Source organism: Gordionus sp. m RMFG-2023, chromosome 2 (genome assembly GCF_954871325.1).
Source record: "Gordionus sp. m RMFG-2023 chromosome 2, tfGorSpeb1-WG-v2, whole genome shotgun sequence".
In the NCBI taxonomy this organism is placed as follows: Eukaryota; Metazoa; Nematomorpha; class Gordioida; order Chordodea; family Parachordodidae; genus Gordionus; species Gordionus sp. m RMFG-2023.
Window position 1 is genome coordinate 47,694,842 of NC_088776.1, and position 17,914 is coordinate 47,712,755.

The window sequence follows — 17,914 nt, forward strand, 5'->3', positions numbered from 1 at the left end:
CCAAATCATTACCGGTAATGAAATTATTTATTAAAAGATATTTAAACGACTTGAATTGAAACTATTTTAATACATTATTTAAAACTTTGAAAGAGCTAAATACTTACATGAACCAATGACGACCACTTAGGGAAGGGCAAGAAGCATGTTCAGCCCTTCTAAATTTAATTTTATCAAGTCAAACGTAAAACGTTTCTTTTTAAAATCACGCTTAAATCAAAAATATTTGACTGGCACAATTTTAAAAATCTTGCAAAGGCTAGCGAGGCGAGGCCACTGATTTGATTTAATTCATAAGTTTTATATTCAATACGCTTAAAAATATTTTTTGAAAACTTATTTGATTATATGAACATGTTTTTGATGAGTGATAGGCGTCGTGTTAACCTTGGAATATATGTTATATGGATAATCTCATTTTTTTAAGTAATGAATTATGGAGAGAGAGCGCATAATTTTAATTTAAAATTATAATATTATGCATGATCAATTTTATTTTACAACGGAAAAAACTTTTAACACATAAACTTTAAATAAAATAAAATTAATTTTGGTAATCGGTTAGTCAGTTGTCAACATAAAGATACAAAATTACCCAAATTTACATTATTATTTATAAATGCTTACACATGTCAATCTCTGCTAAAAAAAACTATTTGTCTAATGATTGAAAATAATTTGATGTATTGGGTAAACATCCTATTTCAAAGGGTTTTCTTAATTGGTTTAAAAAATAAAATGTTTTCCATATTTTGCAGATAATATATAAATAACTGTCATTATTTTGGTTAATTTCACAAATAGACGCATAATAGATATGACTCTAATTATAAGACTGTATTCGAATTCAGTGGCGTTCCTTGAGGGATATCGGAATTGAGTTGTTCAAGAGGTATTATTTATTTTTAGTGGTATAAAGATTCCAAATACCTATCCAAAATTAATTAGATTATATTTGCAAACAATTTAACAGACCTATTTGATGAAGCTAAAAAAAAATTCCAGTTCAACAGTAAGATAATGGTATTATTTTTTATATTAAATAATAAATTATTTATATTAATAGGGTAGTTAACACAATCAGAAAGACATTATTAAAAGCAAGAACAGTTGGAAGTTTAAGGAATAAGTTGCCTTTTGGATCGTTAGAGATATAAGTCATGATTCAAATAAAAATTTTATTGAAGATATAGGAAAGATAAACGACAAATGAAGAAAGGCTGCTTTATTACAAAAATGTTTATTGTGATTCCATCCCACTAATAAAATACAAAAATAAAATAATATATTTTATTTATATTTAAATACTTATTTGAATAAAGTATTTAATATAATATTAGTAGAATAAAATATAGTAAAATCTATAGTTACATCAGGTGCGCATAAAAGGTATGATTTCATATCAGGCGTGTACGCATGAATTCATTGTGTGGTGGGGGGGGGGGGAATAAATTTTTTTTAAAAAATACTGCTTTTATAAAAATATAATGGGCGTAAAATTTGTTTCTAAATGGTCAGGCCGTATATTTTCAATTGCGAGCATTAGCCATAAAAATTAAAAACAAATGTAATATATTTTAAAAAATCCGGGCCGGGTCTAAAAATATAAAACCCGGGGCTGGCCAAATAAAATTTTTAAAAAAAATCCAGACTGGGCTGAAAATTTTTTTAAAAAATCCAGCCGTGGCCGGGCAAATGGTACTCTGCAGGTCTTTGATATAAATTTAACTTATATTTTTTAAAAAAATTTGATGGAAGAAATTATGGATGGTGTATAAAAATTAAAAATATCATTTTATAAATTTGTAATGTAAAATTCAATCTAAGTATATTATGAAAGGCTAACACACATTCAATCTATTTTTACAGGTAGTATTTCTTAGTTAGTATTGTTAAACGGCTCTTGAGTTGATTTTTTAAAAACGGCGAAATCAATATTTTATCCAAAAAAATTGCTCATAGATGCCACAAAAGTTTTGGACATCTATTATTGAAACCTTGAGAGTTAAACAATACTTTTCTGTCTAAAATATTAAGTTAGCCGTTTTTAAAAATCGACTCAAATCAAGCCATAAAACAACGCTATTTCTCGGGTATTTTTTTATTCTTGTTAGAAAATGTTCCTTTATTTGTATAAGTGCTAATAAGTAGAGTAGCAAAATATATAATAATTTTTACATATTAGGAAAATATTCTAAAATATGAAATTATGCGAAGCATCTATAGCATTTTTTGGAACATTATCAACCATATTTAACCTTTCATGCCATAGTTTGCATTCAGCAAGTAATGCGTCATGGGATACTTTAACATCCTCACAATAAAAATTTGCCATATATTTAATGTTTTTCTCTATCAAGATTTAAAATAGATTCGGAAGGATTCTACGGTAACAATATTAGTGAGTGTTAACTAATCAATGAGGGAGTTAAAGAAGGTTATTTTATATTCTTTGACTGACCCTATATTGATATTACAACGATGGGTCTGCCTTGCTCCGAGTCGAGGTAGACATATATTAACTTCATAGAATACTGTACAATGGCATATAATAGATAAAATTTATCAAATATATTTGCCCTAATTTCCTTAATTCTTTATTCTCATAGTCTCAATTAATAGATGTCATTTTTTTTAAATATTCTAGTTTTGTTTTGCAGTGGAAAAGTTTCAAATGAATTGGTATGAAATTTTAAAATGGTAGATAAATATAATGCCAAGGAAAATTTCAACTCCATATCAATTCATAGTAAATAGTAGCCTATTTATTTCTGCTGAGAAAGTGATAAATAAATGTAAATATATATGCGATACGATGTAGGAATAGGTAATATTTTGAAAATATATTTTAGCCGACATCTGGATTTATCAGCACCCAATATAAATTTTTGAGGTGTATATATAAATATTGTGGCCATTTTCGCTTTTAAATCAATAGAAAAAACCGCTTGATATAGAATATTATCATGTAGTGAAGAGTCGGCGATTCGATTCCCAACGGAAACTATATTTCGAAACCTCTTTTTCTGGAGAGATTCTCTAATTGTTAGAGGGGCGATAGCTATCCAGCAAGGATATGGAAGTACGGTTAATAAATATTTTTAAAAAGTAACAAACTTAAGTAACACTTATCCACTCCAAAAATTTATATGACTAGCAGTCGTTACTACTTAACCTCCCCTCCCCCAAAAAAAACTTTTAATGACAAATTTGTGAAATACCCCCTCCCCTTCGGAGTAGATTTTAAAATGATGAATAAGACAAAAATAGGTTTAGAATGTTGCCTTTCGATTTTTTTAAAAAATTATAAATGATTAATTTCAATAATATTCCCTAGATCCGAATTGGTAATAATTAATATAATATGAAATCAAAGTTTTAAAACCTTCTTTGTAAAAAAAAGGGGGAGAAATAATATTGATCTAAAATTTACACTTTTGCGCAGTTTGCAGTATATAAAAAAATGCCAAATTCCCAGGAGTAGTTAGTCATAAATTAGTAATGTCAAATGTATTTATACCGAAAAATAAATAAATCTTTTAAAAATTACGGTGATATTTTACAAATGAAAATGATACATCACCATTTACATTTTTCTTTCTTTTCTTTTCTGTTTTTAGTATTATATTACATAGAAGTTGTAATTATAATTATAATAACTTTTATAAATATAGGGAAAAAAGTTAACAAGTTATTATTTAAAAATTTTTTTTTTTAATTTAATAAAGTATAAAAAAATAATGTTCAAAATAAGGCAAGGCAAATAATATCTAATCGATTATATTATATTTTAGATGAGGTTGTCGATTATTTATGTTTATGATCATCATTTTTTCAAGAAGTGGTAAATATGCTATCAAAATTCAATTATATTATAATAAAAGTGTAGTTAAAATAATTAAATTAGCCATTATAAAATTAATATTTCATCTTGCACTTTCATTTTTCTATTCTTATCTATATATTTTTCCATTTCTTTAATTTATCTTATTTTTTCATCCTTCCTTCCTTTGACCCACTCTAAGGCTGCATTCATAGTGGAGACGGATCCGATCCGTTCCGTCAAAAGTCAATCTCATTAAAAATGATATATATGTTCATAGTGCGTCCGTTCCGATACCTTCCGTCTTAAAAACGGATCCGGCAAATTTTGAAGTCAAAACATTTTGACTTTTTGATCCGGCAAATCTTATAGAGCGTTATAACGTTACTTACAATTTTTTTATAGTCTATGAACATTTATATCATTTTTATTGAGTTTGACTTTTGACGGAACGGATGTAAAAACGGATCCGTCTCCACTATGAATGCAGCCTAACTGCTAGTTGATATCTATCCGATTTGTTATAATAATAATGAATTATGAGGTTGGCGAGGTTTAACCAATATAAATTTCAAAATTAATTAAGTGTTTTTGGCAATTTTCATTTTAAAAAATATATAATACCAAATAAAACACATATATTAAAATTCATTTTTTTAAAAAAGATAATTGAGAAATAATTTCATATAAAATTATAAGTTTTTAACTATTTTTTATTTAAATAACGTATTTTACATAAGGATGCTAATAGTAACAAACAATCCTCAAAAAAATAACAAACCTGCAAAAGTGGATTTAGACATTTTTATTGGTCATTTTTAAATAATCTTAAATGTATTTTTTTTTGTAAATGATTCCAAATGTGTAGGATGCGAATTAATTTTTTAAATGATTCTTTAAGTAATTGTAGTTGACGCCTGTCGGGCCTAAAAAATTTATTTTTAAATACCTAGGTCTGGACGAATATTTTAAATAGCTATTATCTATAAAAATTAAAAATAAATATAATATATTTAAAAATCCAGGCCAGGCCTAAAAATATAAAACCCGCCGGGTCAAAAAAATTTTTTTAAAACCGGGCCAAGCGATGCAAATGGTACTTTACAGGTCTCTGGTGGTTGTTGTTAAACGACTAGATTTAGTCGATTTTTAAAAACGGCTAACTCAAGACTCTCGTCAAAAAGGTCTTACATCAATTGATGAAATTTCGAAGATTGGGCTAGAATCTTGATCTTGTCATTTTTAAAAATCGAGCAATTTAAAAACAATCCGACCCGAGATTGTATTTTTGAATCATTTCTCGACTAGGCTTGAGCAATGTAAAATCTATCTCTATCAAGTGATGGAGGTTAAGAAAAATAAATTTGTATATGATTTCTAGGCGCAACGTGTTTATTTAGCCGTTTAGAATAACACATATAACTCATAAACATATATTATATTAGCTTCCGTAATATACAGTGAAACGCCTACATGTGACTGATCACCTCTTCCGCTTTGCCCTCAAAACCTATTAATTTAAACAACCTCCATGTTGCCTCAAAAGTAATCACCCTTGTACCATATGGTTAGAGGTTTCACTTTATTAAAACCGACATATTTTCACTCTACTCTTAAAAACCTAAATTTTAATGATTAGATGTTTCCAGGGTTTGGCCAGATAATAAGTTTTTTTTTTAAGAATTGGGGATGATGCCTAAAACAAGTAATGTTACTGTGGAGGAAGAAGGTAAAGCGTACTCAATGCACATAATAGTGCGCACAAATTGAGCATTTAAAGGGCAAATAATGCATTTCAAATGACCTCGTGCAAATTGGTAAAATTAGAGTTTGGCGTTAGCAACCATTTTAAAAAACGCAAATAGGTTTGCTTTTCCGTTACTTTTTATTATTATTCGCTGTGTAATAATATATAAAATGTAATACAAAATGTATTATAAATATCTTACTTATATGCTAAAAAGGAAAATTTGGAAATTAAAGAAATAAGAACGCAGACGATAATATAATTTTCAAAAGACAAATCCTTTTTTTTAAGAACTTATTTAAAAAGTTGCTTTGCAACGCAGCGTTTGAAACGCTCAATTTGTGGGCACTATAATTCGATTACGACGCGCGTAAAATATTTTAAAAGGCTTTTAAAAATTTAAACACAGTGAAAATAATTAGAGCTATAGAGCTAGCAACGCCATTGCCTAGAACTAATATAACTATTTGTCAAATAAACATAATGCAAATTTTAATCGCTCAACTCAATGAATGTCCAAATGAAGGAAATTTTTTATTGGCTTAAATATATTTAAAATTAAACAAGTATTGAAGTAAGGAGTGGGGAAGAAAGGTTAGAGAGATGTGGGTTAGGGTTATTTAAAGGTTGAGAAATATGGGTTAGTTATATGATTGGTTTATAATAAAATTTAATATATTTTATGATCAACCTGTCAAACCTAAGAGGTCGTGTTATTATAAATCAAAGAATAACATTTTTAATAAATCAGCTGTTGTAATGGTACCTTGAGTTGACCATAATCGATGTATATATTCTCTTTAGTATTACACATATATTCGTAATAAACTCGGATGATATAAAAAATAATATTTTGTTAAAATTTTTAGATTAATCTTTATATTTTTTTATTATTAATAATAGTAATATAAAAAATTTTTTAATCGATATTAAGTGATCTTATTCTTATTTATCGATAAATTAGAATAGGGCCACTTCAAATCAAAGTATGTTAATATCACATTTCCCAATGATCTATAATTATTTATTAATGTGGAATGATTTTTTTTATTAAAAATTATTATAATATTGTTAAGAAAAGATGAATGTCTACCAAAATAATTTTATAAGAATAGGTTCCTATAATTAATAGACCCATCGTTTCATTATTCTATTATTAGGATTCTAATTACGCGTCAATAAACTTGACAGGAGACGGAATGTCATTTGATTGACATCATAATTAAAAGAAATTAGAATAAGAACTATAGATTTTATTACACAGAGGAAAAAAAGAGTATTAAGGGTGGAGGGGGGGGGGGTGATATATTAAGATTTCTATCACTCAATTCAACCAAAAATGGAGTTAAAGGTTTATTAAATCAAGGATCTTTTTATATATCAATTCCATTTCATCTTAAAACTTGGACAAGAAAGAAGTGCGCCAATACCCATACTTTGTATCGGTCATTGTAAGCATCGACCGATGTTTCCAATTTTAGTCGATACAAATAGCCAATACCCAAAATAGATAATCAACCCTCATAAATTTTTAGAAAAATTTAGTCGATATTAATCCGTAAATTTTTTTTAAGTTTATAAATACTAAGAACATGGGCATTTTTGTTCTTTTTCCGTTCCCAATCCGGCGTTCCTATATTCTTAGTATTACTAATTTTCCGCGAGTTACGTTTCCGGAACGTTCCAATCCATGTCCTTGGTCAAATCCGATCGCGATTTCATTTTAAATTAATTCCCTTTTACAAATTTCATAAATTAATAATTAATAATGAATGATAAATAAAAATTAGTCGAGGTTCTAAGTCTAATTTTATTGGATGGGTGAGTGGACTTCGTGACTAATATTAAATTGGTTACAATAAAAAAACAATCAATTTTTTCACCCAAACTTGGGCTCGAATCGAATACCTAGCACACCCCAGATATGTTTGTCTCTGAGTTATCACGTAATTTTTAAAAAATGTAAATTTTTTATATTTAAATTAAACCCACTGATGTATATATACTGCTAGATTGGCGATTTGTTTACTAGTTAAAAGTGTCCATACATAGGAGTCAGCTATAGCACCATTTTGTGACTTGCACGTCGATTAAATTTATTGATATGCACTCATATAATAATAAATAAAGACAATTAGTCGAATTGCAAGCCATAAAATGGCGCTACAGCTGACTCCTATGTTTGGACACTTAGTAAAAGAATCGCCAATCTAGTAACATATAATATACATCATTGATTAAACTATATGGAAAAACGGTGAGTTTTAAACATAAACCAGATAATCTCAACTTTCTTATTATATATTTAGAATATGTTCATCTTTAAACTTGTCGAACTTTTTTACAGACTAGAGTTTGGAAATATTTGGGTTATTATGCCAAATAAATCATGATTCTGCTAATTTTGTAAACTATAAACCAAAGTAAGAATTACCTAAAGCAGCATTAAAATTTTGGCACCCCATTTTTTATATTTTTGGAGATATCACGAGTCAGAGTATGAAAAGAAAACTGACCCATTTTTGGTTTTTACGCTTAACGATGTCATTTAATAAAAGATTTTATTAAAAGCCAGAATTATAAATAATGGTAACCAAATAGTGTATATGCATCCATACTATATTTAAATTTTCTTTTAAAATATGGCGGTCCATTTAACCATTCTAAGTTTAAAATTCTTGTAAAAAATAATTCTCCGAATTTTATAAAAATTTAAGCAAATGTCACTAAGACAAATTTATATCTGTATATAAAAAAATGGAATGTCAAGTTTCTGCTTTCTTGGAGAAAATCTATAAAAATACTAAAAAAACAAGGGTTTTTTGTTCAATACATAGCTATGTAATCATTTAATATTTAAATATTATTATATTTTTATTAACACTAAAGGATCTACAAGACATATTTATGCAAAATTTTAAATATACTAAAAATTCTGAGTTTGAGCCTTGGGTGATTTGAAAAATATGGTATAATAAATAATACATGTAATTTACGGTTTTTAAATATTTTCGTACCAATAAAAAATTGCATTATGTGTTCATATCTTAGATTCATCACTATAATAAGAACATCATATAAAAAAAATTAAAATCATAATAGAAAAATAAAATATCTTTGTTTTTTAAGTATTTTTAACGATTTTCACAGTGAAAGCTAACGACATTTCTAAATTTTTAGACAGATATAGATTGATTTTAGTGGCATTTTCTTAAAATTTTATAAACAACGAAGTAACTATTTTTTTATAAGGATTTTAAACTGAATGGAATTAAATTAACCGCCGCATTTAAGGCTGTGTCCTAAATATCAAAAATTGGATAAAAATTATATCACGCAATTTGCGCGAATGTAGCGAAAAAAATAATATAAGCCATTTTTAATGGAAAATTAAAATTTCGATTTTGCGCATATTACGTGATTCTTAAAAATTTTACGATTCGTAAAACTTTAATCATTTTATCATAAAACTTTTGCAAATTGAGGGAATAAAAATGGCGAACGAATATCAATTGATGGAAAATATAAGACCTTATAGACATGTAATAGTGATTTTAAATAGAGATACAGCTGCAAGTAAAGTCAAATGGGAAGAGATTATATAAATATTATTTTATATTTTAGGTTCAGGTGCTGCTTGATGAACGGCAAGCACCTTAAATTTGATGAAGATTTTTACTGGCTAAAAGAAAATGTGGAGGATATATGTAAGCACACTGAAGCCAGTTTCAATTTGAAACAATCTAAGGATGCTATTAATGTACAAATATCTCCACATGTATTATAACATGAAATTAGAACTATATAATATATTTTAGGATTATGAGCCAAACATCCAAGATATGTTAAATGTACAAATATCATCACAAATATTATAACATTAAATTAAAACTATATAATAATCTATATCTTAAGATTATGAGCCAAACATCCAAGATATGTTAAATGTACAAATATCATCACATGTATTATAACATTAAATTAGAACTATATAATAATCTATATCTTAGGATACAGAGCCAAACACAAGATATGTTAAATGAGTGTCAATCAGAAACAAATTTTTGAATTAAAAATGAAATTTTCCCTTCATATTTATAATTTTCTATATTATTTTCATATTTACAATTTGTCTTCATATTTATAATTTTGTATATTTTTATAATAAAAATTATTATGTTTAATGAATTTTTATAAAATGTGATTTAAGTCATTTTAGCAGTTTAAATACAAATCAAATCAAAACAACACTTTTTATTGAATAATTATAAACAAATGCTACAACTTTGACAAATTTAAACATTCATAAGAAATATAAGGTAATGGTAATTAAAAAATAAATGTATATAAAAATTTTGGAATAAGGGTTTCATAATTAATTTGTGATATCAATAATAATATTTTGTAATAAGCAGTCAGCCTTAACAATTTGTATAGTATTAGTAATATTAGTTTCTGAGGATTTATATAAGTGCTTAAATTTGGAACTCATGAACATGATTATCTTTAAAATAATTATTAATTCACATCAAACATTTTGTATATTATAAATTGAAAATAAATGTATGATATGGGACATGTTTCGTGTCTCTCAAAACTCACGAAAGTTTTGCGATTGGGAAAACTTTTAGGAATTTTTTTTTAATTTAAGACACAGCCTAAAAAAATTATATTATTTTTTGAATGTTACAATCATCTGTAGTTTTTTGTAACTCTTTTAATTGAATGACAATTGATAAGTGCAAAATAAGATTTTTTATACTTTGACCCTTGCTTTATATATCCAAAAACATAAAAGCTAGAATAATAAAATTTTAACACTTGCTTTAGTTACATGGTATCCTAGTTCGTAAATAAAATTTCACCGAATTCCCAAAGGGTCCTGCGAAACTCATTATTTTTTGAATGTTACAATCATCTGTAGTTTTTTGTAACTCTTTTAATTGAATGACAATTGATAAGTGCAAAATAAGATTTTTTATACTTTGACCCTTGCTTTATATGTCCAAAAACATAAAAGCTAGAATAATAAAATTTTAACACTTGCTTTAGTTATATGGTATCCTAGTTCGTAAATAAAATTTCACCGAATTCCCAAAGGGTCCTGCGAAACTCATTATTTTTTGATCGATTTGACGTGGGATGGATGCCCAGCATATTTACAGTGTTTGAAATAAATACTTTATTTTTTGGAGGGGTAAATTTTTGTTAATTATTAGAAGAAAAATCGCTTGATGCTTATTTAATAATAATAACATATCGTGTTTATTTTAATGATCCCAAATGCTTGGGACTTTTTCACATAGAAACTTTAATTATGTATTATCATAAAAGAAAAATTTTCTGAAAATAAAACATAATCAATGATGTTTAACAGTAAAGGTGCTATATTTGGATCGGCTAACTTGGCCTAATCTACTATCATGTGCCGAATAAATTTCGCCAAGCATTTTTCGTTCATATCAGCTCCGACCAGAGTCCTTATAAATGAACTTTTGGTTATTTACACTTTAGATTCCAAATTTTAAGCCTTATCATATTTCTTTCTCACATCTTTATCCAAGGGGTCTCCTATAATTAAGCGATGATGGTGGCACACGCTTCTCCTTAAATCAGCTAATAAGGCCAGACCTTACCCTTAAATAATCCAATGTCATTTTTGCAATGCCGAATTCATAAGTCTTGGGATAAGCTCGTCAGAATAAATTCGATGGATTCTTTGGTGAGATCGACAGCAAATTTTTTTTATCTCTCTTAAATAGTGTGTTACATACTACTATTTCAATGGAATCCAGAAATCTTGCAAAGTTTCCTCAATATTTCTCATACCAAGGTTAAAGCCTCCATGAACTCTTTCATATCCTTCAGCATATTCTCCAACATGTTTATTAAGCACACCTGATATCGTCTCTATCCCAAATTATATTTTCTATTCACAATTTCCAACTTGAGGTGCAAAAGCTGAGATCATGTTAAACATTTTTACCAATGACCAATTTAAAGAATAATCTAATCATTCAATCTCTTCGTTCTTTGTCGATCAACTTCTTTGCAATAAGCACATATATCCCTGCCAGAAAAACTTGCACTTTGAGCCATACAGTCAACATTTTTACATTTTCTTTTCGATCTTGCCTATTGTACACAGCATACATCTATACTCATTCTATTTAGCACTTCAACTATCTCACCAAAGCTACAATATTATATGTTATGACTTTTATACTATTCAATCCCCACATTAGTATCAGGTCAATAATGGTTGACAATGTCTCGTTTTCCCTAGATGAAGTTCTGCTGAATTTCCCATCCATCCTATTGTCATAGATGGCTGAGAAGGCCCAAGGGTACTTAGAACTATACCCCACCCATATTTTGTAGAGACCAAAAGTGGCTTTTGGGGTGGCTATTTTTATGATCTGTTTGTTATCACCCATTTAATGGTTTTTACACCCCATTGAGAAAAAAAGTGATCATATATCCCAGACTACAAGGAACCTTTTAAACGCCTATTGGCCATCTGGAAATATTGTCCTTCCCCAACTATGTTGAGACAGAAGGTAATTCACTTTAGTATTAAATGTACATAACAAAAAAACGGTAGTATTCATTTTGATAATAACTCAAAGTAGTAAATTTTTTAATTGGATGAAATATATATCAAAATTTAATATTGCTAATAAGGGTGAGTATACATTTAAATTAGACCATTTTTATTTTAATAAAATTTAATTATTTTTATTTAGAGTAGGGATGTACCGATATTTTATATCGGACCGATATTTCGCCCATTTAATATCGATATATTATAAAATTTTCCGATCCAATATAAAATGACGCATTTAACAAAATTTAAAAAAAGTTATATCTAAAAAACCATTTATTTTTATAAATAAAATCGAAATATATTTTTTAATTTCTTTAATAGTAATAATTAGTTAATAAACATTCTGCAATATAGTTATTTTTTTCGCATTCTGTTTAAAAAGTGTTCATTAATCTCTTCAGAATCTGTTTTTAGTGATGCTAGTGATATTAACAGTCCCCATCACTGCAGACCAATCTCTGATAAATTGGAAATTTTGGTATTTCTAAAAAGAAATCTCTGATATATTAATTTTAAATATTAATTTCAAATTTCATAATATATTTGTTTATTACTAATTATGTAAATAGATTAATGTTATTACTTATTATATAAATAATAGCAATTGAATTAAGATCATTATAATATATTTAAATGACATATGTTATGGTATAGTAAAATCATAGATGTTGTACTAAAAGTATATTAAAAATTAAAACCGTTATCTTTACAGAATACAAAATTAGATATATCAAATCGATTATCGGCCTATATTAATTTAATATCTGGAATATCGTATTGAATCGGCCTCCAAAAAGTGGTATCGGTACACCCCTAATTTAGAGCTTGTCAGCAATCAGGATTATAGAAAGTCCAATATAAATTCAAATAAATCATATATTATATATTAATTGCTAACTAATATATGATTGTTTTTTTAACGTTTTTAATTGTATTATATTGTAGATATATATAAGAATTGCTTAATGTCACTAATTATTCTCAAAATTGAGGTTTTAATCTTCTATTATTAGATATTTTTATTAGCTAGCACTTTCAATGATTTTCTTTTTTGGAATTTTAAAAAATTTCAAAATTCTTATTGGGCTTGAGCCTCTGTACCCCTCCCCCTTGGTGAAGCTACTTAATGGATGGGAAGGTGGGAAATCTCCCCAACCCCATTAGAAATTTACCTATTGTAAATATCATTTTAAGCTAAAATTCTAACTGCCCTCCCCCCTTACTATATACAATATAATCAATATAAACAAATCATTATTATACAAAATTTTCAAAAAAAAATCCAAAATTATTTTCATAAAAATATCACATAGCCAATAATCTATGACAAGCGGATGCAGGATCTCTAATAATATATGGCACAAAAACCTACCTAATAGCCCCCCCCCCACAGAAAAATATATGGTATTACTGCATATTTTTAAAAAAATATAAATTTATTCATATAAATTAATTTTAAAAAATATTTACAAAATAAGTTTCAAATCAGATTAATGAGAAGATTGGCTAATTCAATCTTTTTTAAGAGGTCAATTGATGCCAATCTGATATTAAAATGTTAATATTGGTATAACCTATAAAATTTTATAACAATTCAAAAAATAAACCCTAATGAAACAACGTTTTGAAAAATACTATAAATTAGTTACACCTTTATTAGAATTGGTTCCTACAATTTCAAAAGGAGTTCCTGATTTTATTCCTAAATTTATCATTTAAGGTTTTAGTTGGAGTTCTAAACTCTGTCCACACACTCTTCCTCCCAAGTTCAACCTTCTATTTGATTAAGCCAGTATTTTGAATGACTTTAATCCAATATTTTTTTAATAAAGGAGAATTACCTAACAAAATTTTTTTTTGATAAAATATCTAGCATAAAAGTCTATCAAAATGAATAATGTTCTCTTTATATACAAATAAATTGCATTTATATAATAAAAAAACAATTAATTATTTTAAGACAATCAATAGAATAATTAGAATAAAATTTTAAAAATAAAGTTCTTTGTAATAAAAATAGTTTAAATTGTGTACAATCATCAAAAAAAAATTTTTCATAATAAATAATAATGTTATTACCTTTTTTAATCTATCAGGTGGATTTTTATTGATAGCATTAATAAATTGAAATTTAGCTGATGCTGTTTGTGACATAATAACCAAAGTTAACCATAAAGAATCATCGTCCACAAAGAGAATTCAAACTATTTCTTTTATAAATATTTCTAAATTTAATCATTATATCTAATTAGAATATCATATTACTATATGATGGCATCAGAAGAGGTTGTAGTTATCCATGATTAAGAAATTACAATCTAAATGATAAAATTCAACTATTTTGCGAATAAAAGCATTTTCATAGATTATACCAAACCTAACACAAAAAAAGATTCGGTAAATTCTGTCACCTGTCATTGCAATATCACTAGTTAATTTGAAAATTTATTTTTCTTGTAATTGATTAGTTTTTCTTTTCAAAGGGAATTATATAATAAACACCTTTATTTTAGATTTTTTTTGTAGAACACAGAAGGAAATTAGATTAAGGTGGCAATTAGATTTAAATAATATATAATATTTCAATAAATAGAAGTAATCTAAAAAGATCATTTAATTTAATGCATCTTCAAAAAAAAAATTGAACATAATAAAATATTCAAAAAAATTTATAAATATTTTTATCATAATTTACGGTTCACATTAGGTAAAAATTATTTTATTTTTAATGATATTACATTTCTAAATTCTGTGTTAAAAATTGAATATAACTCACTAAAATTTAGCATTAATTGAAGGTTAATTTACTATTATTATTTAAATTATTATATAACCCTAATTAAATAAATATAATCATTTATAAATTGAAAACTAACCAATGATATATTATATATATCATTGAAACTAACAAATTTAATATTGTAATTAACCGAGTTCAAAATGACTAATCAACTGTATATTTATTTTAAATTAAATTATCATACCTATTCCTAAAAATATTTTGTTACATTATAGGAATTAATTTTATAGTCTAATTTTTAAGCTTACTATTACTTTTGTTTTTTTGCATACAAACTTTTTATAATCTAATTTTGTAACTTTACTTTTTATTTTTTGTAACCTTAATTTTTATTTTTCGTAATCTTACTGTTTGTTTTTTTTGTTTATATTTTAATTTGATCTAGTATATATACGAAGTGTAAAATGAGAAAAAGAGATAATAAAGTTAATAATAATAAAATATATTTTTACATACTCGCAGGTAAACCTTCCCTTCGTTCTTTTCATGGTGCCCTGGCTCTGGGTGGTGGACTAGAATGAGATGACTACCTAACATATGGAGATGACTGCTTAACCTATTGAGATGACTACCTAATTTATTGACATAATCAATGCCTAATCTATTGATGACTGCTTAACCTATTGAGATGACTACCTTATCTATTGATATGACTGCCTAATCTATTGAGATGACTACCTAATTTATTGACATGATCAATGCCTAATCTATTGATGACTGCTTAACCTATTGAGATGACTACCTTATCTATTGATATGACTGCCTAATTTATTGATATGACCAATGCCTAATCTATTGAGATGACCAAGAATCAAACCTTAGCACGTTCTTTCGTGCAAAAAGTTTCTTTCTTCATGGTCTCCTGGCTCTGGATGTTGGACTGGAATATGATAACCAGCACCTAACCTAATGTGGCAATCTAGAAAGAACCAATATGAAAGTTGGACGTTAGGTTATGAATTCTATATTGTGAGACCAATGATGATTACTTATTATTCTAATCCACGTAAGAAGAAAAGTTATTATAAATTAAGATTTTATGCCGGGATAAAGGCATGTTATAAATTTTTATAATCACTAAAATGTAAAATAATAATGGAAATATTTGAACACACAAAAAGCCTTTAAAATATTATTTACTTAATTTCTTAGTGAAATATTGATATTTTTTTGATTTCTTGAATGATGACCAATTGTTGTAAATTAACTAAGCCTAAAGATGAATTCTTAGATATAATTAAAAATAAACCATTTAATATCCTAAACAAGAAGATAAAACTTTAATTTTAAATATATTAAAATGTAATTAAAACATATGAATTAAATGGTTTAAATCACATGATTGATTTAAATAACCCTTATAAGTAATACTTAATATGATAAAAATGTTTTTGAAATAAAGCTTTTGAAGACAAGTGGTTATGTTACATCTTCATTTTAGATAAATATTTAAATGATGTGATGAAATCATTTTCTAAAAATTATCTTAGAAAGAATTTTTATTAAAAATAACACTTTTTGAATTAAAACTAGGGTGTGAAATTTAAATTTTTTATTTAAAGAGAGGGAAATGTGAATAATATTTTATTTGCATATTTTAACCTTGGAGATTGAAAATAAATAAAAATAATTAAATACTAAAACGCAAAAATTAAAACGCGAAAAAATAAAAGTCATTAAAACGCGAAAAATTAAAACGCTAAAAATATTATATAACAATCTTATTGATTTATCATTCTTCACTTATTTTTATATTTTGATGAACTATTATTTCTTATTAATCGTAATTTACTGATAATAACGATTTTGAAAAATGATAATAATAACAATGAGCACTACAAGCAAGCTACATGAAGCCACGATTTGTAAAACATTCGATATGGATATCAAGCTCACGATTTAAACAAAAACGTGCCAAAACGAACAAACCAACGATTTGGATAAGCCAACGACTAATGACTTATGCAACATTGACAACCAAAACGATAAACTACTTGGACCAATGACATAGATAATACCTAGACTGACGATTCATTCATTAAAATTCATTTTTAAACGTCGTTAAAAGCAAATCAGCTGGACCGGCCATTTTGGTAACACATATAGTAATTATTCTCATGTTAAAAAACTATTAAATTCATAACTTGCTGTCTTATTATTTCGATGATCCGGTAATTCTTTAATAAAGTTTGCATCAGATATAGGAATAAATTAGGCTCTCGTTTATAATTTTAATAATGATTATTGTAACCAAGATGGCGTCTCCACATGATTTGCATTTATGTATACTTTTAATGAATGAATCGTCAGTCTAGGTAATATATATGTCATTGACTTGGACAACAAACTCTCTATGACTTCTCATAAGAATTTATGGGAAGGCTTTCAGAAGAGGGAGAATGTTACATTATAGGAATTAATATTATAGTCTAATTTTTAACCTTACTATTACTTTTGTTTTTTTGCATACAAACTTTTTATAATCTAATTTTGTAACTTTACTTTTTTATTTTTTGTAACCTTATTTTTTATTTTTCGTAATCTTACTTTTTTTTTTTTTGTTTATATTCTAATTTGATCTAGTATATATACGAAGTGTAAAATGAGAAAAAGAGATAATAAAGTTAATAATAATAAAATATATTTTTACATACTCGCAGGTAAACCTTCCCTTCGTTCTTTTCATATTTTCAAGGTCTAAATAAGTATAAGAGATTTCTTTATAAAAAGTAAGTAAATAGACATATAGTTTACAATCCTCTATTATATACAGTTGTTTATAAAATATGAGATAAAATGCCACTTTATAGACGTATTTGATAGTTATATAATAAATTACAGTTAATAATATAATAAATTTAACTAATAAATGCTTTTAATAATAAATATTGTAACAATTTACATTTAAGTATTTAACGCCATCCACTTATAAATATT

The 17,914-nt window shown here is 26.3% G+C and overlaps 1 protein-coding gene across 1 annotated transcript in view; it reads right to left on the reverse strand.

Moving 5' to 3' along the window:
* LOC135925140 (uncharacterized) overlaps positions 1-14,527 on the reverse strand; it is a 53,410-nt gene extending 38,883 nt beyond the window's left edge. Inside the window, exons 1-2 of the mRNA XM_065460342.1 lie at positions 14,443-14,527; positions 14,257-14,402 (exon numbers count right to left, since the gene is read on the reverse strand). Coding sequence (XP_065316414.1) covers positions 14,257-14,331 — 75 coding nt within the window. The 5' untranslated portion in view covers positions 14,332-14,402; positions 14,443-14,527. The remainder of the gene's footprint in view (positions 1-14,256; positions 14,403-14,442) is intronic.
* Positions 14,528-17,914: the final 3,387 nt, after the last annotated feature.